At 35.0% G+C, this 22858-nt stretch overlaps 1 protein-coding gene and 1 pseudogene across 1 annotated transcript; both read right to left on the bottom strand.

The window, feature by feature from the left end:
• Window positions 1-4311: 4311 nt before the first annotated feature.
• On the bottom strand, window positions 4312-13857 carry LOC106399510 (annotated as a pseudogene).
• Window positions 13858-16707: 2850 nt separating this feature from the next.
• LOC106397425 (4-coumarate--CoA ligase 4) lies at window positions 16708-21674 on the bottom strand. Its single transcript, XM_013838005.3, has 5 exons — window positions 20501-21674; window positions 17515-17710; window positions 17223-17436; window positions 17032-17134; window positions 16708-16952 (listed from the first exon to the last, which is right to left on the bottom strand). The coding sequence occupies exons 1-5, from the start codon at window positions 21545-21547 to the stop codon at window positions 16851-16853; spliced, it is 1662 nt and encodes a 553-aa protein (XP_013693459.1). The 5' UTR covers window positions 21548-21674; the 3' UTR covers window positions 16708-16850.
• Between the last annotated feature and the right edge of the window lie 1184 nt (window positions 21675-22858).

The raw sequence follows: 22858 nt of genomic DNA, 5'->3' as shown, positions 1-22858 counted from the left end.
TTTCTCGGTTTCAGCGGGAAAACACAATTTCTCGGTTTCGGCGGGAAAACAAAATTTCTCGGTTTCGGCGGGAAAACGCAATTTCTCGGTTTTGGCGGGAAAGCGCAATTTCTCGGTTTTGGCAGAAAAACGCAATTTCTCGGTTTTGGCGGGAAAACGCAATTTTTTGGTTTTGGCGGGGAAACGCAATTTCGTGGATTATTTCTCGGTTTCAGCGGGAAAACACAATTTCTCGGTTTCAGCGGGAAAACGCAATTTCTCGGTTTCGGCGGGAAAATGCAATTTCTCGGTTTCGGCGGAAAAACGCAATTTCTCGGTTTCGGCGGGAAAACGCAATTTCTCGGTTTCGGCGGGAAAACGCAATTTCTCGGTTTCGACGGGAAAACGCAATTTCTCGGTTTCAGCGGGAAAACGCAATTTCTCGGTTTCGGCGGGAAAACGCAATTTCTCGGTTTCAGCGGGAAAACGCAATTTCTCGGTTTTGGCGGGAAAACACAATTTCTCGGTTTTGGCGGGAAAACGCAATTTTTCGGTTTTGGCGGAAAAACACAATTTTTCGGTTTTGGCGGGAAAACGTAATTTCTCGGTTTTGGCGGAAAAACGCAATTTTCGGTTTTGGCGGGAAAACGCAATTTCAAGGTTTTGGCGGAAAAACGCAATTTCAAGGTTTTGGCGGGAAAAAACAATTTCTCGGTTTCGGTGGGAAAGCGTAATTTCTCGGTTTTGGCGGAAAAACACAATTTTCGGTTTTGGCGGGAAAACACAATTTTCGGTTTTGGCGGAAAAACGCAATTTCTGGTTTTGGCGGGAAAACGCAATTTTTCGGTTTCAAACAAGAAAAAAATACTTTTATAATTTTTGAAAGTAAACATAATTTCAAAATTTTAGAAATAAGATCTAAACTAATAATTAAAAAATAAGACCATTTGGACATGGTCTCTATTGGTCTTGGACATTTGTTTGGACCATTGTCCAATATGGACCACCCATTATTGCCCAAAACTGAAATGGTCCAACTGGTCATGCCGATTTGGACTATGGACGGACCATTTGACAGCTATACCCATGAGGTGGACCCCAAACTGGCGGCGGTAGATGGTGGAAGGGAGACGGACTATAAACAGAGTGTGCAGTCACCACTAATTCGTAACCGCTTACTTTGAATCCCCAACATTTCCTACAAAACAACAAAAGAACACCAAGGTGAAATATGATTGGCGATAGTACCAATGAAACTAGATAAAGAGGAGGGCACAAAAGTGAATCAAGCAAGCTTAAGTGAGATGGCCAATGCTTTAGTACACAGCAGGCTTATGCCATTAAAGTTGGAGCTAACCTATTTTAACAAAGAGATTCTTCTTGGCCATCTCTGTATGTATCACAGACTTTGACTCAGCATCAAACACCAAATGCTACATGCCAAAAACAATATATGTCAAAAAAAAAGGTAAGCATTAGAGTTCAACAATGAAGAGAAGTAGTAGACAGACCTGAAGAGCATCTCTGGCTGCCAATGCAAACTGAGCCGTGGAGAAACGAGAAAAACCCATGGGCTTTTTCTCCCTTGAAGTTCACTTGAGAAGCCTCGTAACCAGGCAACCATCTCAAGAGATTCAGAAGCTCCCTCTCCTTTACATCATCAGGAAGCCCCGTGATGAAGATTGTCCGAAGCTGAACAACAGATTCAAAACTCGTGTAAGATATCATCATGCGTGTCTGAACCAAATCAACTGATAAAAACAACAACTACATAAACCATGTGCATCATATTCAGACATGTAAAATAAAAATCCCAACTTGAAACAAAATCAAAGAAGCCTGTCTGAACATATATATAGGGAGAGAGAGAGTGGGACAAAGTTGTAACCTCGTCAAAAGGAGGACGATTATGATTGTCAACTAAACCATGAGGAGAAGTGTGACAGGATAAGTCACATATCATAGTTATCGTTATCTAATTGTTAGTTTTCCTTATTATGCTTAGCTTTATCTTTTTTTTCTTTTCCTAGCTAGCTAGGTTAAGCTTCTCTTGGGTTTTACTATATATGTAGCCTCAAGGCAAAGTTTTAAGACATACAATCAATAAACTATCTTCTTCACCTATTACTTATCTCTCAAGCAACCATTGTTAAGTTCACACAAAGAACCTTGCATACAAACTTTTTCTTTCGAGTTGATCCTTCTTCATTCGTGATCATCTCATGGACCTCTGTTTACCCGTTCTTCGAATCCATAGTAAGATTTCTAGTTTGGGATCTATCTATCTAGGTTTCCTATCTCAGTGGTATCAGAGAAAACAGTCCTCCGGCCTAAGTTATGGACACTCGACAAACCACCGCTTTGAACTATATGAGCAAAAAAATTGAAGAACTGCTCTCCTTACAAACTCAACAAACCGAAGATATACGCAAGGATCTAGGCGGCGAAATAAACACACTCAAAGATATCATAAAAATAATAATTCTCTAATGCCCCACCAGCCTTCAACCAACGCGAAGGAAAACAACATGAAGATCAAACATCCTCTGTTCTTACCGCTACAGAAACAGAGCAACGACAAGACCCACCTGATCGTTTTTCTCTAGAACAGAGCGTAACAAAAGATCAACGCAACCACGACCACCACCAAAATCAAAACCAGGGTCTCCTTAACAGCTTGTCATCACAACTGATGAATATTGGACTCCCGATGTTTGATGGTTCAGTACTCCGAGAATGGATTTATCGCTGCGAGCAATTCTTCTCAATTGATAGTACTCCACCAGAACTAAAGGTTTGTCTCGCCTCCCTTCATATGATCGGCAAGGCTCTACAATGGCACCACACCTATATGGCCAACCGTTAAAACATGTTCCCCTTATGGCCAGAATATGTTGCTGCAATATCTGAACGTTTCAGTGAACTTTACGACGACCTCTTATCAAAGTTAGTTAGCTTGAAAAAAGGAAACGACTCTATTGATGTATATCTAGAGAATTTCGATTGCGCTAGCACAAGAATCACACTTGCTCCAGGTCACACTCTAAGCATCTTCTTGACAAACATGAATCCACATCCCTCCCTTCATGTCCGCCAATTCAACGCCACAACCGTACCAGCAGCAGCAAGAATAGCAAAACTCCACGAGTTATCTCTGTTGCACACTCCAACAAAAACACCGCGATCAACCTTCGACTCATCTCCACGAGCAAACTTCACACAAGGCAAGAACCACTACAGCATCACAACACCAACTGCAACTACCACCACGGGAAACCAAAGCAACAAACCACTCCTCCCTAACGCACCTGAAAAACGTGTTTCCTTCGAAGAGATGCAGGAACGAAAGCGTAAGGGTCTGTGTATGTATTGTGAAGAACCATTCATGCCTGGTCATCAACTTATGCACCGGCGTTCTGAGTTCTTGTTCTTGGAAGCTGATCCAACAGAGTTTGATGAAAAAAGTCGCGCTGAAAGAACAACTACGAGAAACAACCATCAACGATCAAGATGTCAAGGTCACGTCTATCTCTGTACACGCCTTAAATGGTTCCTTGACATTCAACTGTATGCGTCTAATGGGTCATTACGGAAAGATAAAACTGCAAATGTTAATCGACCCCGGCAGCACACATAACTTTCTCGATCTACAAATCGCTAAAGGATTGGGTTGCTATCTGAAGCCAATCAAACCAGCGTCAGTTGTTGCAGCAGGTGGCGACTTGATTACTCAGTACAAGTGCAGTAATTTCGCGTGGAAGATGCAGGGTTACAAATTCAAAACCGAAATAAGAACACTACCTTTGGGCTGTGGTGATCTAGTACTGGGCGTGGAATGGCTCTCCACTTTGGGACCTATCTTGTGGGATTTTCTGCACCTACGAATGGAGTTTAAATTTCAAGGTCTGAAACATGTCCTCAGGGGAACAACACCGAACCGCTCCAAAATCATCACCGGAGGCAGTTTAAACAAGCAAATCTTTCAAGAACCGCAAATTGCTATGCTTCACTTACGAGAGATCGACAAAACCATCCTACCTCAACAGCCACCACCGGTTCACATGCCTTATCTTCTTGGCAAAAGTTCTTTACCAGCTACTGACCAAACACTGCAAAAACTGAAGTTCTGTCCTAACCTGCCACACTCAACTCCGACACTGCCTCATTACCTCAATGAAGTAGGAATTAGAAAAGAACCTGCGTAGATTTATCAAGACTTCATTGCCAAGTTCCCGCATTTCCAGATTTCCATACTTGAGGACAGTTATGATTTGAAGGAGTGAGTATTGTGACATGATAAGTCACATATCATAGTTACGGTTATCTAATTGTTAGTTTTCCTATTTATGATTGGCTTTATATCTTTTTCCTTTTCCTAGCTAGGTTAAGCTTCTCTTTGGTTTTACTATATATGTAGCCTCACGGCAAAGTTTTTAGACATACAATCAATAAACTATCTTCTTAACCTATTACTTATCTCTCAAGCAACCATTGTTAAGTTACAAAGAACTTTGCATACGAACTCTGTCTTTCGAGTTGATCCTTCTTCATTCGTGATCATCTCCTAGACCTTTGTTTACCCGTTCTTCGGATCCATAGTAGGATTTCTAGTTTGGGATCTATCTATCTAGTTTGAGGACAAGTATCAAACCTCGTTGCTGCTCGTTTTTTATATAATAATTATACTTAATATATTTATTAAATAGGTGTTGTTAACATATATATGTTTATAAAACACAATATAAATGTTGTCATTTATGTTACTATAAAGAAAATTCAATAGAGATTTGTACTTAAAAAAAAGGAAATCTTTACTAAAATGTGAAGCCTATTATCTATTTGTCAATCCAAGATCTATTGTATTTTTACTTTGAAATATTTTTAAATTTAAGTATAAACTCAATTCTTTTTTTGACAACAATAACTAAAACTAGGTAGCTAAACCACCCGGTTCAAAGAGCCAAACCGGTGGGGTAGAATCAACATAAAACATAGTTGAAGGAGAACTCCTCGCACCACATGAAAGCTTGTCCGCCAAGATGTTTTGTGCTCTTGGTATATGTCTGATCCGGAAATCAGGGAAGAAAGTCTTAATGCGGTTAAATTCTTCCAAATGTGTAGAAAAAGGTGGCCATTCTTTAGATATCGACACCATCTTCACCAGTTGAGAACAATCCGTTGCAAACACTACATCAGAATATTGAAGAGTCTTCATGCACTCCATTGCCCATATTAATGCTTCACACTCAATTAATCAAGTATTTTTGATTGAATTAATGGATTTGAGTAAATAATGGAACAAGTCAAGTAACTTGCAAGTATCCGAAAATTAGTGGGAGCAAGCACCCATGCCCACCCCTAAACTCTATACTTATATGTCATGTTGTGATTGGTTTATATTTTATTTATTTGAGAATTTTAATTTTAATTATTTGAGTGATTTTTAGGAAACTACAAATATTGATGCTCTTACATGGATGCCCTTATTCTCTGCACATTATTTCAACTACAGCTTTGTATTAAAAGTGAATATGATTAGTAATATTGATGATGGAGGAGGTATAAAGCAACAAGGCTTTGTCTTATGATGATTTTGTGCCTATGTTTTTTAAAATAATTGATTTTTTATTCTCTTTCTGAGCAATGCTCGTAACTAGTCCGTTGTGAGTGATCATCACACCCTTCGGAAACCCCGTGCTCCCGGAAGAGTAGGGTATGGACACCGTGTCCTCCGGCGAGATCTCCGGTTTAGGAAGATCTGTTTCGTCTGCTTGGGTCAGTTCCGTGAAACTCACGCAACCATCAGCAAACGGAACATCTTCGTCTACACAAACGATTAAAACACTTTCTCATGTTTATAAACCCTTATAAATATTACTCGATTTATAAACCCTTATAAATAAGATGATTACATTTCTTCCTTTCACAACTTAATTGTTGTTTGATAGAGGTTAGCTTGAGCAATCTCCCAAAACAGAATTTCATCCCTACAATGGTGTATGTAGTTCATGGACGTCTATCTTGAGGATGCAACTCTCGATCTCCGTAGAACACACTCGTACTGAGACCCTAGCAAACTTTACTTTGAGTTTTCCTTCAGAAATTTGTTATGGGAAAGAAGAAAATTAAATCCAATTGATTCTCAATAATGTTCTCTTTTATCTCTCTCTTTTCTTTCCCTCTTATCTCGTATTGCACTTGATCCCCTTATATATTGACTCAAGTGGTGCCTTTAATTAACGCATACGTTAACTCAAGCGGTGTCTTTTAATCAATGCATATGTTGACTCATAACCGACACGTTTTGTCTGAAACGTTGCTTCCTTTAATTTATTAAAGTCCAACAATACCCCCACATTTTCTATTCAAACTCAACAATACCCCACATTTGAATAGAAAATAAGTTCAAATATTTCTGAGAAAATACAATCAATATGCATCGAAAAAGGTGTCTTTTGGACTTAAACCTTTCCTAGTAACAACTTATCGGATTTATTTTGTGGGTAATGAACTATAGTCTTGAATTAACCACATTTTATAGTAAACCAAGACAATAACTGAAACACATCTCATCAGCTCATTTCTAGTTTATACGGTTGTGTTTATTTTGGTCCTGAACATATCATGACTTCGTGAGAGCTCTAGAGAATTTAGCCATATAAATTCGTAGGTGCGACCCGACACCACTTCCATATAGATAATGTTAGTTAAAGATAGTCCATTCTATCTCTCTTCTACAAAAGATACTAACATTATTAAGAATAAATTTTTCAACCCTTAATCATCAATGGATACGCATTATTATTTCATAGGAATGAGAAATTTGTAAGATACATTATTGAGTCTTCCTCAACTAGTTTTCCTATTGAACCTAGACCATGGGATCTCCAATGTTGCTAGGTTAGGTTTCCATCAAGTAATGACTCATTGTGTTGGCTTGAGACTCATTCCCCTCGAAATGAATACAACTTGCTTTTTAGATAGACTTTTGGTCTAAGTATCAACCAAGTTATCCTTTGATCTAATGTAATCCAATGCTATCACCCCATTGAAAAGCAATTGTCATGCATGTCTACGTCTATACATCTTGATTTTCCATTGTATTTTTTTTTCCATAATGACACTGAGTAAGTGAATAACGTACCATTTGACTCTTGTTTCACTCTAATTCGAAGAATTATAGCAGTCAATCCCATATTTCATGAAAAATGACTTAGAATTTCTTTCACTTGTTTCACCACAGAAACAGTGTCACTCATCTTGAAGTTTAAAAACTTTCCCACGATGAATGTCTTAACGCTTGCAACTTCAGACTTATATTTCTTCTCTAATGATTCCCACAACTGTTTTTAAGTTTGGAATAGATGATAAACATCATAGAGAGAATCGTCCAAAGCGTTAAGAATATAGTTCTTGCACAAAAACTCTTTTTGTATCCATATCTCTGATGTTTTAATAATTTCATCAGGAATATAACCTTCTACAGGTAATCTGGTCTTTCAAAAGTCAACCATTGTCCCAGATTTAGTGTTGTGAAATAAAACAACATCTTTTGTTGTTGTCTTTTGAAATTCACTCTTTGGAATACAAACTCATCACAATTGCATTCAATTCATCCATCTTGCTTTCTTTGAAAAGAACAAGTAAAATTCAGTCTTAGATTGTTAATCCAAAGTACATATGCATATCAATTTCACCTACTCAATACGTTTGAGTTTATAAACCCTTATAGATATTACTCAATTTATAAACCCTTATAAATAAGATGATTACCTTTCTTCCTTTCACAACTTAATCGTCATTTGATGGAGGCTTATTTGAGCAATCTCTTAAGACAGAATTTCGTCCCTACAATGGTGTGTGTAGTTCATGGACGTCTATCTTGAGGATGCAACTATCGATCTCCGTACAACACACTCATACCGAAACCCTAGCAAAATTTACTTTGGGGTTTCCTTTAGAAATTTGTTATGGGGAAGAAAGATTAAATCCAACTGATTCTCAATAATCTTCTCTCTTATCTCTCTCTTTTCTTTCCCTCTCATCTCGTATTGCACTTAATCCCTTTATATATTGACTCAAGTGGAGCGGTGTCTTTTAATCAATGCATATGTTGACTCATAACCGACACGTTTTGTCTGAAACGTTGTTTCCTTTAATTAATTAAAGCCCAACAATACCCCAAATTTTCTATTCAAACTCAACAGTAACATGGCATCATGATGATCATCTCCGCGCCGGAGGCTTTTGCCTGTTTTGCTATCTCTGACTCTGTATAGAACGGATTTGCGGTGGTGGAAATGGCTCCAGGGTGAGCGACAGTGAGGAAGGAGAGAGCAAACTCCGGCGAGTTCGGAAGAAGCAGCATCACCGTGTCACCGTGTCACCGTGGCGGATCCCAAGGCGGTGTATTCCGGCAGCGATCATCCTTAAAGTGATTTGTACATTGGGGTAGGTAAAGATGTGTCCGGTGACACCGTCTATGAGACACGTGGTTGTGAAATCGTCATATATCTCCCCTGAAAATCTCTGGAAGACGTAGTCAGTAGTCAGTGAGAGGAAGGTGGTTTGGGATGGAGATATGGGGAAGTTTGGACCGGAAGATGAAATCTTTAGATGGTTCTTGATCTGTCTTTTTTGTGAGAGGAAGTGTTTTTTGTTGTTGTTGTAGCACCATTTATGTGGAGAATCTAACTCTTCAGAGTTCATATTCAAAATAAAAAATCTTTTCGAAATACTGAAATGTAACGTCTAACCAGGGTTTGTGGTCTAGTGGTGATTAACTTAGGGTAAAAGCCCAATACAGTGAAGTCACCATGGTTCGAGTTCCAGTCACTAGGAAATTACTATTTCAGCTTCGCCAGAGACATGGGATCGACACGCGACAATACATAACTAGTCTGGACCACTTCCGTGGGGCCAGGATACCTATATATAAAGCATTGGCGTATTGCTATGTAGTTGGTGGGTGGACCATCTTTCTGTTGATATTCATCAGGATTGTCAATATTTTAATAGTTAAGTAGTAATCGTAGGAAAGTTAACTATTTATTAAAGCTATTGCTTTAAAATATATAATTACACTTCCATTAGTATTTTAATTTAAATTATGTTTGTTAATATTTACGGTTGATATAGCAAATAAATAAAATTTAGATTATACTAGAGTAGGTCCGCGCTTCGCGCGGAACATTTGTATATTTTATTTAAAAATTATTCTATTTTGGAAGAATTTGGTTATATATGTGCCTTGAATTATTATGTTCATGATTGTTTTTTTTTTTATTATGTTTTTGGATAAAATTATTTGATGCTAGAATCTTCAATTTCAGTCTTGTTACAATTAAATAAACTTTATAATTTGATGGTTGAGATAATTTCAAACTGGATGTATTCTTTTTATTTTGGTATTATATACTTATATATATTTATATCATTTTACTTTCATTTATATTCTTATATCTTGTCATTTATTACATTTTTCATCTGTATTTTGCAATTATATACATTTTATTTGTATCTCAGTTGTAACTGTCGATCATTGCCAATGAAAAAATCTGGATCTGCAATTCATATTAAATCCATGGCCTCAAGAGCAATTGAAAATATGGGATGAACAATGGAGAGATATTAATTTAGTTAAGATGAGTTCTTACATAGGTAGACCTATCATTTTAGAAGAATCATGAACTATTTTTCCTTTGAACTGTCTTTAACACCTCATTACTTCTCTAACCACATAGCAAGTAAGACGCTTTTAATTAAAAGTTTATAGAGCCACGTTTCAACGTGTGGTTACTCTAGCAAGTAAGACGCTTTTAATTAAAAGTTTACAGAGCCACGTTTCTACGTGTGGTTACTCTATAAAGGTGTGGATTAAGATGCATCCCCAATGCCCTTTGCACAAACACTCTTAAGGAAGATATGCAGAACCTTTTTCCTTGATGGTTCCCGGAGTAAAATTTTTAAGGTGTGGATTAAGATGCCTCTCCAATGCCTTTTGCAGAAACACTCTTAAGGAAGACATGCATAACCTTTTTCCTTGATGGTTCCCGGAGTAAAATTTTGAATGCTCCGTCGCAAGACCTCAGATGAGAGACTTCCACCCCTCACGGTTTCAGTTATTCTGCTGCTTCATCTTCACTTTCACAGCTAGCCCATGTCTCCCAATCATCCGAGAACTTCTTAATATCATGTCTCAACTTTTGAAGTCATGGTCTATTCAAAAACATGGAAACTATATACATACAAAGTTAAGAGAAGACAAACAAATCAAATTCACCTAAATTAATATGGTTCAAGGGGTTGGAGATATAAAATTTAGAAAAACATATAGAAACTTTATAATCAATTCAAAACATAAACATAAATCTCGTACCTGGTTATGTAGCATCTCTGTTTGTTTGTGAAGACTACACACTCTCATTTCTTACTGTGGTAGAGATACGGATCATGTGCTAGTGTTAGAACATCAGACATCAAAATCATATCCTTTTGACTGCAAAAATTCAGACACGACAACATTTGAATGTACGCATAACACAAAATTGTAACGAAGCACATAACATACTATTCAAATGATTAATCCAATCGGTACTTATAAATCTCAAAGGAAATGGAAGCTTTGTTTTTCAAGCCGGAGATACCTTCGAGTCAAGAAGAAGCATATCGACGCCCATACGCTCGCCGTCTCTTTTCTCATTCATGGCCTTCCAAAATCTGAGCAGACAGATTTGGAAGGTGGCTTCGAAGTCAGCAAGGAGAAATGATGAGTTCGCCATTCTGCTTCTAAGAACTGAATTAGGAATCGTGCTAGGAGTGGGATAAAAGATTTATGGTCGTTAATGACAATGATAGATTGCATTTCATAATGGTTTCAATTTTCCTTACCCGGCGTAAAAAATCCAAACCAAACGACACGAACGGATTGCTCCGGAGATTCTCCATAAATAGTCGTCGCCCATCACCTTCCATAAACTCCACGGACGGGTTTGGAAGCAGAAGGTGAAGAAGGCCATGAATCCTAGAAATCCCAGAGGAGAAATGTTGAAGACGAAGAAGGTGCTTATCGGGTTTGTGCAATGGGTTTGACCGGTCCAAATAGCAAACTTCGTAAGAGCATCTTTGCTGTGCAATGCAATGGGAGTCCTTAAAAAAAAATTAAATAATCAGTAGACCCCACCAAAGCTAAGGATTCAATCCTTAAAATTTTTAAATAAGAAATCTTTCTTAGTAAATCCTTGCACTATTTGCAAGTCCCCACGACATATGGCGATCCACGATTGGATGATATATATATTTTTTTATCTGAAAAAGAAAAAAAAATTAATACTTAAAAAATCAAAATACACTTATTCTAAGGACTCCTCTTTGGGTAACACCATTGCGGGTGCTCTAACCCCGCAATTAAAAAACAAAGCACGTCGAGTGTTTTAAAGAATGGACACGTGGCGGATTCTCCTTGGCCTATTTTCTTAGCTGGCAATAGGAGAAGAGAATCAAGGTCTACTTTATATTAATAGACTAGGGCCGGACCTGCCCTAGCCTATTTAAAATTTCCATGAAATTTTTGTTAAATTTTTAATTTTAATTTTCACTATTTTTACTACATATTTGACTATTTCTTTTTATTTTATAAATTATATATTTGTTACTATATGAAAACAAATATATTTATTTCATTGTGTTCAAAATATTTTTAATATAATTTTTCTTAAATTTTATAAATTAAAAAATCAGAAGAAAATCCAATTTATTTTATTTTATTTTTTAAATAAGCAAGTAGCATAAAATAAGATATTAATTGTTTTTGTTTAATATTTATAAAGAACATGTTAGGTTATAATTTATGAATTATTATATTTGAGTAAAAAATATGTTTATGTTTTTTATGTTTTTTCAAATCACATCAACAAAAATTTGAAAAAATGAATTCCGTAATTGTTTTCTTTTTTTTACCACCAAAATCTAGGCTAAACTAATAAAAAATAGAAAACCATAACTATTTGATGTATTGTTAGCTACAAAGACAATTTATGAAGCATTGATGTATTGTTAATATATATAGTTCAAATGTGTCATGTGTAATTAAGAAATGGATGTCTAATCCAAGAAAACAAAATTCCCAAGAAAATTATTTACTTGATTAAATAGAGTAGTTGATTTTATTTTGTAGTAATCATATATCTTCTCAAATTGAAACCCGATAATTAACGGTGGTGAAGTACTGAACAAACATGATAAATATCCACAAACAGATATAGTTTGTCCTTGAAAAATAGAAAATGAATGCTCCAAAATATCATAAAATAATACTTACAAATTACCAACATATTTTCTCAGGATTTGCATTAACTCTTTTTAGTAGGTATAATATATGTTTTCAGTATTAGAAACATATATACATACTAAATTATTCATTATCTAAAAAGAAGTTTTATAATGTAAAACCTCCTAAAAGCTGTTGTGTCCACAAATTCGAACCCGCTAACAGAGAAGGTTGGTGTTCCATAAACCCCTCTTATAATGTAAAAGTTTTAAATTGTAATAATGTTTTTTTTAAAATTGATGTACTGAAAGGGCAATGGTAAAAACCTATCAAGAAAGTTACTAACTCTTGACAATTTTTTCTATTCTGAAGTCTTTTTGTGGACCTTGCAGCATTTCTAAGAGACGTCATGAGGTGAACTCTCTCTAGCTCTCTCCCCTCTCTTTTTCTGAAAAAAAACACTTCTGTCAGCTCCTCTCCTCCTAGTGTTTTGCATGTGTATTCTGCGACGCTTCATCAATTAGCTTCATAAGCTTAGGCTTCGCTGACTTTTCCAAGTTCCTTCAAACAAAAAGAGAAAATGTTTGGTCAAGTAACCCATATAGATATTGCCAAAAGAGAGTAACATGCAAACATATTTAATCCCTACAAACTACCTGCAAACCTATCCAGATAAACACATGTGTGCCAATAGTAAGGTATGCTGAGACTCTTCTCTCTTATTCCATAAGTTTAAATCATAATGATCACACACCATAAACTTTTATAACAATTGTGAATCAAAGATTATGCGAGCATAAATCAAATCTGCATCTACGCGAAGCTCAAAACTGAAAATAATACACACTCCTATGAGAAGCCATTTTCTGTCCCCCCATAAGCTTGTTCTATATGAGATGATCATCCCTTCATCACAGACGTTGGACACCATTTTTAGGTCGAATACTTAATTAATTTTTTATTTGAATATATATATGTTAGAATTATGTATTATAATAAGTTAGTATACAAATTTTAAACTATTACTTTATTGTTTCTGCCTAATAAATTTGAAAATGTTAGAACTTATAGTTTGTTGAGGGTTCTATAATATAAGACTATAGAGATGATGGTATAAGTAAGAAATTAATGGTCAAGACATGAAAACTTCTCTAGCTAGATTGTTACTATAAAAATTGGTTAACATGATTTTAGTTTAACTGATAATTTAAGTGTTACTATTTATGATAAAGAATAAGGCAAGTCAAAATGACCAAAACAACTGAAAACTTTTTCTACGAAACCAATTTATGGAAAACCATAACAAATGAAAGGTTAGACGAAAATCAAACTAAATGACAAATTCTTAAGCAAATTACCACCCAAAAGGCCAAAACTTTATATTTAAATCTTACAAATCAGGCCATGAAACGCAAACCAATTTTTTTTATAACTGAGAAAATGGAAAGTGTCGGAAACACCATAAAGATTCAAAAGAAACGAACCTCAACAAAAATTGAAAACTACACTAAAAAGCGAAATAGAAACGCTAAGAGCCTAAAACTCCAGCTTCTCTCCAAAAACACATAGCTTCACCATAGACTTTCAACTCCACCATCATCTGTTACACGATGTTCCTCATACCTTCCTCTGCAAGCAAACCTTGTAACCAAGAAGGACTACCCTGGGCCACATAGGACGGAAGTCTCATCTCCTTTGTCACGCTTCGAGCAATCAAGAAAGCACCCCATTTAGCCTCTCTTGACACCATATTCATCTTCCAATCTGTAAGATTACTCAGCACTTCAGTTAACTCAAAACCATACGCTTGAAAGGCTGTCCAGGTACGTGGTCTATTAATTGATCCAACCAATTCTGAAGTTTCTAACTCAAAAATCACATGCTGCAACCTGGTGTATCGTCTATGTTAGAGGCAAAACGCAAACCAATTCATCTCTTTTCATTTCTTTATTCTTATTTATAAATAAGCTAAGCTTCTTCTACAGAGAAGAAAAATTCTCATTGCTGCTTACCCTATCCTTCTGGTGAAAACTGAAAACACAGAAGGTATAAACTCAATAAACTCGTGATGAATCTCTTATCTAACGGCATCCCAGGTTTACCTTGCTCCAGAATGCAGCTACCTTGCTTCGCGCGGGTTTAATTCCCTAGTATTAATGATGTTCAGATGTTACAATCTAGGAAATACTCTACCTTGGTAAAAATAAATAAAAACAGGATAGAGCAAAAGGGTTACACAACCCAAAAGATTACATAATTCAGTATGGCAACAGGTTTGAAAATTGCTTCCGATTCCTTTAGCCAAAATATTTAAGAATTGCTTCAGTAATTTAAGATGGCAACATGTCCAACATTTGAGAATTGTTTCAGTAATTTAAGATGTGTGGTCTTTTTGTGGTCGTTTTGCTTCCTTTTATTTTGGGCAACTGGCGATGTATATTGTACCACTTTTTTTGGACATTGTATATTGTACAACTATGTCATACAACTTTTTTTATAAAAACTTACTTTAACGAAACAAAAAAAAAAATCTATTAATTAGCCACATGAATACAAAGAAAATAAATCAAATATTGTCCTGTAAATTTATTTCGTTCGTGCATCAACGATTTATTGATTTGTTTGCTAAGACTACATACATGTATACATACAAATTTGATCGTTTTGACGTGGTTTCAACAATCCATTTGCTAGGCTTGCTCCTAATTCTTCCACGATCTATGTCTTCCCCGATGGAGTTATGAATAAAGTGAAGGATTCAGTGAAGACACTTTGTTAATTCTCTTGTAAAACATAATCTGATTCACACAGACACACACATGCTTGGAAACCTCAGATTTTCACCTAATGTTATACACATGAGCAATGTTTATTATAAATATAGGATGATCTCTTTGATTAATTTTCACTTTTAGTGTGAAATTGTCTCCTTTCCCTTCTTTATGCTCTCAAGTGAATGATTTGTGGTTCTAATTTTTCAAGTTTAATGTGAATGCATCTAATCCAAAATCAGAATCCACAAGAGCTTAAAGACAAAGAAAGTGAAATGAAAAATAGGTTAACAAATCATTACCTTAATTACTCTTATGTACTTGATCTGGTATTATATCTTATGTAATTAATCTTGTATTATATAAACTCCTCACCGTTCGTATATCGAGGTCTATTCAACTCTTACATGCATTGAGAAGACCATTGTCTTTACAGGGTCTATTATATTTTGAAACCCATCATAATCTATAACTCAACAATTTGTTCATTATAAGAAACTCATGGATCATTGCTGAATCTAATAGCAAGCGTACTTGGTCTCATCGACCTCAAGTTTCACGCCTCCTACACGTACACAGCCATCATATCCTGAAAATGACTATATTAGCATAATGCGCTAAACAACCATAAAGACACAATTTAACTTGTTGATATTAATTAGTTCCCTTTTGAATTTTTGTAAGCTAATTATATTACCCGTAGCCGTTGTTGAAGATCAGACCATTAATGTTTTCCAAACTGTTTTCTCTTTGGACTTACGCTGGAGCAGACATTTGAGAGAGAGTCAACTTGGTTAATTAACCATATATAAACCCGATTTAAAAGCGACTATTATACATCTTCTAATAGATATAAGCATGCCAAGGTAGATGTCTAATACTTGTAGCTAACGAAGAGAGAATCAATTACTTTTTACTGAACCGGTATTTTCATACAGTTAATTGTTTTGCTCAACTCTTATTGATGTGGAAATATACTGATAAATCTTAATCTATTTGGTTGATTATTTTTTGAATATTTTTGTCTATGTGGATGCTCTATAAAAATAAACTCTTTTATTATAAAAAAAAAATTAGTGTTCACATCCTTGTAGACACACGCATCAGTCTTCATGGGACATTATACATTTATACAGATAGAAAGCATAAACAAACGCAGTCACATGAGAGTAACTAAAGCTAATTGTTTTTATATCTGATCAGGATAGCGAAGCCAAATACCTTTTGGATCATGGAGTCACTGGTTTATCCGGATCAGTCCTAATCGAGTCCACCACGGCTCAATAAATTAATATTTATTTAATTCCAAACAAGAAGGGAAATCCGTAAATGAACAATAACATTATATTTTAACAAAACTATAAAAAAAACCACGGTCATCTTGAATTTAAGAAGATGCGTGTAGACAACCCTTGTCTTTACATGATTGCATGTCTAAAAACCCAAATGAGATGATAAGTAGTTGCTCTTTAGAGCACCTCCATTGGAGGATTTTAGACTAGAATCTTTAACAAAATAATATTAAGATATTTGGTAGGATTCACATTTTGTTAAGGATTGGGTACTTAAAATCCTTAATTAATGACTGATTGGTAGTGAATCCTTACACTATTCGTGGGTCCCACGACACGTGACAATCCGCAATTGGTTCCGTTTTAAATTTTTTTTTTTTTTTAAAAAACGGACAAAAAAAAATAATAATAAGTTTACCTATAATTCTGAGCCACCTAAAACACCATTGAAGCTGCTCTTAGTTCTTTAAGACTTCACTGTTCGACCTTACACACACTTTTGAAACTCTCTTTTATCTATATAAGTTAAGGATACTCAGTTTACAGTTTAGCTCGGAGAACTTTTCTCAAAAGCTTTCCAGAAGCTGATTTCGGTATAGCTTTTACAAAAAACACCATCTTGATTCTCTTGTAGTGAACCACCTATATAGACCATATCGTATGGTTGAATTAATACATCTTAAGTTGAAGATCAAATTGAAGTGAAATCTCATAACTGTACCTGTTTGTTGACATAATTCTTGATATCATCTTCAGTTAGCTGAGATCCTTCCGATCTAACCACAAACGCTACCGGAACCTCATCAGCTACTTCATCCGTCATTCTGAAATACCAAATATTAATACAAACGATAGAACATGAGTCGACTTTTCCAGTTGAAAGTTTTCATATTTTTTTTTTCTGAAACTCACGCGACAACAGCAGCATCTTCGATATAAGGATGAAAAATAAGCAATGCTTCAAGCTCAGCTGGAGCCACTTGATATCCTTTGAATTTGATGAGTTCTTTCAAACGATCAACAATGAAAATTTCGTCGTCATCATCTACAAAACCAATATCTCCTGTGTGTAACCATCCGTCTTTATCTATGGTTCGGGCAGTAGCCTCCGGATCATTCAAATAACCTTAAAAGATCACATCATTTTTCCCCATCAAACTAATTTCTCCTAAACAAACCAAAACTTACACAACACGAGTCTTACCTTTCATGAGTTGATGGCCTCGGATACATATTTCGCCAGCTTTGTTGCGTGGTAAGGAGGCTCCGGTAATGGTATCAACCACTTTCATCTCAGCGTTTCTGATCACAGTCCCACACGAACCAGACTTGGTTTTAAACGGGTGCTTTGCAAATGCCAGGGAATTAGCCACTGTTCCTGCTTCGGTCATTCCATAACTCTGAAAATATATTTTTATTTTTTAGTCATTACCAAAATTTAATAAACGAACTTTTTCACCATGATAACTTCCCCCGTAAATTTATTAATTTACTGGTAAATTTATAATTTAAGACTTAATAAAATATTATATGGTTCTAGTATTATTAATTTACTGAAGTGTTACTGTACAAACTAGTTGCTTAATAAAATATTATGGTTCTAGTATTAATGGAAACATGATATGCAGTAATCCAACTTGAAGCATCAATTACTAGAATAAGTCAATTCCAAACTTCAGCAGGCTTAAAAAGTAATATAAATATATCGTTAAAAATATTCTTCTATTGTCAAAATGATCATTATTTCAAAAAAAAATATATTTATTTTTACATCTCAAACCATTTTTATCAATTAAAACCATTTTTTATAATTAATTGTTTTAATTGAATTTTGATAAGCTAAAAGTTATGAAAACTTATTACGCAAAATAATACATTTATAATTAAAATTTAATATTCCCTCCGTTTTTTATTGTAAGTAGTTTAAGGAAATTTTTTTTGTTTCAAAATGTAAGTAATTTCCATATCTAGATAACTTTTACATTTATTGGATATAATGTAACCGATCAAATAATATCAATTTTTTTTATAATTGGTTAAACTAATTAATTAAATATTATTTTTTTAAAGTATCAACTTTCTTAATATTAGTGTTTTTAGTCTAAAATACTTACATTGTGAAACGGAGTGAGTATAATTTTTAATATATATGAAAATTCTAAAACATGGATTATGTCGAAACAAATGGAAAATTTATAAAACTCTAAAATATGGATCAAACTAGCTCTGTTTCCAAGTAACTTAGTCATCCCGGCAACATATCCTTTTTTTTGTCAACATCCCGGTAACATATCCACTTTCATCTAAGTGTTTCTTCTGATCACAGTCCCGCGGGAACCATATTTGGTTTTAAACGAGGTTCTTTGCAAACGACAAGAATTAGCAAACTCTCGAATGTGTTTTACTTTTAGATATTACAGAAATTTAGGCCTAGCTTGTTATTTATCTATCGCGCGACATGTGACATGCGACCAATCATAAATCGCAGGTTGTTGTTCGTTTTGATGTCGCGCGACTGATCCCGTCACCAGTCACAGGTTCCGATTCAAATTTCCCGAAAACAGCGACTAAAAACTAAAAGAATTTTGATTGCGCGTTTGGTCGTAGGTCGCAGATCGAAGATCACGAGACACGTAAACGAATCGCATATCGCAGATAACAAGTTTAGTCGCAGGTCGCGACACGTAAACAAACGTTATCTGCTGCGTAAATAAATGACAACATTTGACGTTTCCACTATATTAGCATCCCCATTAAATTTATTGATGTATTGGTAAATTTATATTTTACAAATTAACCAAAATATTATGGTTCTGGTATTATGAAGTTACTGAAGTGTACGTTACTGTACAATCCGGTTGCTTGATGACATTTGTAGCCAAGATTATGATAACAAAGATAATCAACTGAAACAAAATATTCTAATAATCCAACCTGAAGCATTAACTACTAGATTAAGTCAGATTTCACAATTCAGTAGGTTTAAAAGTAACTAAACCTCGATCCGCGCAACCGCGCAGATTTTTGTTTTTATTTATTTTTATATAAACATTTTGTTTTCAATTCTAAATTAGTATATATTATAATATATATGTGTCTATCAATTTTTAAAACATAATAAGTTTACGGTATATTTTTTTCATTGAATAGATTGTTTCAAACTTTTACATGTATTTGTATCTTCTTCTATATATATATTTTCGGATTATTATTTCATTATTAAAATCGAAACTATATATATAAAGATTAGTAAAATATTATTTTATTGTCATATTCAAAAATATTGCAACATTTCACAAATTTAGAAACCTTTTTAAAAAATTAAACTTTTCGCTTCATAGATTTATATTATCGAGTAAATAATTAAACATTTAGTTTTTGTTTAATTTTTAAAATAAACTATATAGTTTAAAATTTGTTTTCATTGGTTTAAGGTAGTAAATATTAATCATTGTTAGATAATATGATTTCTGTTATTTAAAAAAAGTCTTCATAATTTTAAAATTTAACATCGACAAATATTTAAATAATTAACATATGGAGTTATAGTATTACAACATTAAATTATATCTATTTAATTTATACTGTGTATAAATCCAATGGATAATCTATTATTTAAATCCAATTATTGATAGCTCAATAAAAATTTCTGTTAAGCACAAAATTTAAATGATAAGATTAGAGATTAAATGTAACATGATTTTCTAGAAATATGTCCATTAGGTCTATTTTTTAAAAAATCACAAATGAATCAAGGTCGTGACTTTTGTTTTAATATACAAGATATAAATATAAATGTGTTAAAAATTAGTAAATAAATTTGTCTATATTTCGAATTGGTTCCCCCATGATCTACTCAATGCATAAATAGTCTTAAAGCTTGATATGGTGAATCATTAAACCATTTTTAATTATATATAGACCACGAGATTGTTGTGAATATACATTAAACTTCATTTGATTTGATTAAAAAAAAACTTCATTTGATTACCATATGACGTCATATGTAATCTATTCAAATCAACTAGCTCTGTCTCCAAGTAATTTTAGTCATCCAAGAATCATGAGTCAATTCTCAATAGTCAACATTTCTCGAATTTCGACAATTTTGTAGAGTCCCTTGCACTTAAATTTATGAAAAAATAGTACAAAATAATTATGAGAGTAAGCATCATTAAAGTTAAACTGACCTGACCAAATATGGCATTGGGAAGCTTGAGACGCACGGCGTCTTCAAGCTCCTTCTTGAGCGTAGCTGAGCCTGAAAGCATCATCCTCACCGAGCTCAGGTCGTACTTCTCTGTCTCCGGAGACTTAACGAACGCTAGAACCACCGGTGGGGCCATTGGAACCACCGTGACCTTATACTTTTGAACCATCTTCATCACCAGATTCAACTCGAACCTCGGCAAGATCAATAACGCGGCACCGGTCCTCATCGCCGAAAGCATCAACGAGCTGTGCGTGAAAGTGTGAAACATTGGGAGGAAACAGATGATGACGTCATCTCTGGTGAAGTTGAGATTAGGGTTTTCTCCGTCTACTTTCTGAGCAATGCTCGTAACTAATCCCTTGTGGCTAATCATCACTCCCTTTGGAAGTCCCGTGGTCCCGGAGGAGTACGGAATCGACACCGTATCATCCGGTGAGATCTCAGGCTTCGGAAGCTCTGCCTCGTCCGCTTGAGTCAGATCCGTGAACCTCACGGAACCGTCAGCTAACGAAACGACGTCATTTCTGTCGTCTACACAAACGATGACAGCACCAAGCTGTTGAAGGTTTGTTAGTTTATGGACGTAACATGGTTTCGTGATGATCATCTTCGCGGCGGAGGCTTTTGCCTGTTTTGCAATCTCCGTTTGGGTAAATAGCGGATTAGCGGAGGTCGATACGGCTCCCAGGTAAACCGCGGCGAGGAAAGATAGAGCAAACTCCGGCGAGTTTGGGAGAAGGAGCATCACGGTGTCACCGTGGCGGATCCCTAGCCTGTGGAGTCCGGCAGCGATCCGCCGTAAAGTGATCTGCACGTTGGCGTAGGTGAAGGTACGTCCGGTGGCACTGTCTATGAGGCATGTGGTGGTGGAATCGCCGTCTCCGTCGCCGGAGAACTTCTGGAAGACGTACTCGGCAAGAGGAAGGTGGTTTGGAATGGAGATATCGGGAAGTTTGGACCGGAAAATGAAATCTTGATCTGTCTTTTTTGTAAGAGAAAGTGTTTCTTGTTGTCGGAACGCCATTTGTGTGGAGATTCAAAATGTAATTTTATTTTTGTCACTATAATGGACGAGTCCGGTTTTACGTGTTAAAAACTCGTGTTTCAAAAGGAAAAAAAAAACTCTCCTAGTGATAAAGTTTTGCAACCACTCTCTAAAGATGACATCTCAATAAATGCATCTGAACCAATATCACCAGTCAAATCGCAATAATTCAACATGTAGGCCATCTTCTATTTTTGTTTTGATTCGAAACGTGGAAAGCGAGCTGAATTACTAACCATGCCAAGTTGCCAACACTTCGAAGTAAGAAATAAAGAATTATCAGTTAAAATATATCTCAGTTTCTCTATGGCCTTCGTTCTTTAAACCGACTTATAATTTTAGCCAGAACAAAAAAACAAAACAAAACGACCAACAAGTTCAGCAATGCTGGATTTTGATTTGGAGTACCATTATGGCGGAAAAACGGCCGATTAGTACTTGAACTAGGGCCATATTGTCTAATCGATACCTAAACTATTTGTATGTGCGATATGATACCTAAACTAACAAAAAAAATTGAATTTGAATATGTCTAATAAAAGGCTTTTAAATACCCACGACCGACAGCGTGTCAAGTAACCGGTAATATTTATCAATGATATGCTAACGTGGAATAAACGATGTCGTTTCAACCAGTGGTAAAAAAAGTGAAAAAAACATGCTTGAAAATAGGGCTGTTCAATACGGTAAAACCGAACCGTACTGAACCGAACCGAACCGAAATAGATAATATGGTTTGGTTTTGGTATAAACCATATAAACCGAATGGATATAATTTCATAAAAACCGTAGGATTTGGATATGGTTTGGTATATAACCGATTAAACCGAATAAACCAAATAAACCGAACAAAACCGATTAAAAGTAGAAACATGTAATTAAAGATGTATCTATTTTATAACAATACATGAAAATCTATTTGTTACATAAGTTAAATTTGTGTTAATAACTATTACCATAATTTTATAGTAATAAAGATCCTTAATTTGTACAACACTTGAACTATAATTAAATAACAATTAATTGTAATTCAGACATCTTATTTTCTAAGTCTTCTTTTGATCTTTTTGTTTTATTTTAGTCTTCACGAAATTAATATGAAGATTATAAATTTGATGGACAATAATTAATGAAAAAATTTCACAAGTTTTTCTTATCTGTAAATATACAGGGTTTCGTGTTCAATTGAAAAAACATGACTTTAATGAAAACTAAATATGGAAGTGGAAAAACTTTTCTTTCGTGTTTCTGTTTTGTTTTATATTTTTATTTTCAAAATTTCAAGCTTTG

The sequence above is a fragment of the Brassica napus genome, chromosome C5 (genome assembly GCF_020379485.1).
Source record: "Brassica napus cultivar Da-Ae chromosome C5, Da-Ae, whole genome shotgun sequence".
NCBI lineage: Eukaryota > Viridiplantae > Streptophyta > Magnoliopsida > Brassicales > Brassicaceae > Brassica > Brassica napus.
This window is presented reverse-complemented; position numbering and strand designations above follow the sequence as displayed.

Bases quoted from the DNA above. Each gene is read 5' to 3' on its own strand.
- LOC106397425 (XM_013838005.3), bottom strand. From the start codon at position 21,547: ATGGCGTTCCGACAACAAGAAACACTTTCTCTTACAAAAAAGACAGAT. The intron at 17,711-20,500 runs GTCAGTTTAACT...ATATATTTTCAG, and splicing joins CCAATGCCATATTTGGTCAG to AGTTATGGAATGACCGAAGC. The intron at 16,953-17,031 runs GTACAGTTATGA...TGGTCTATATAG, and splicing joins AGAATTATGTCAACAAACAG to GTGGTTCACTACAAGAGAAT.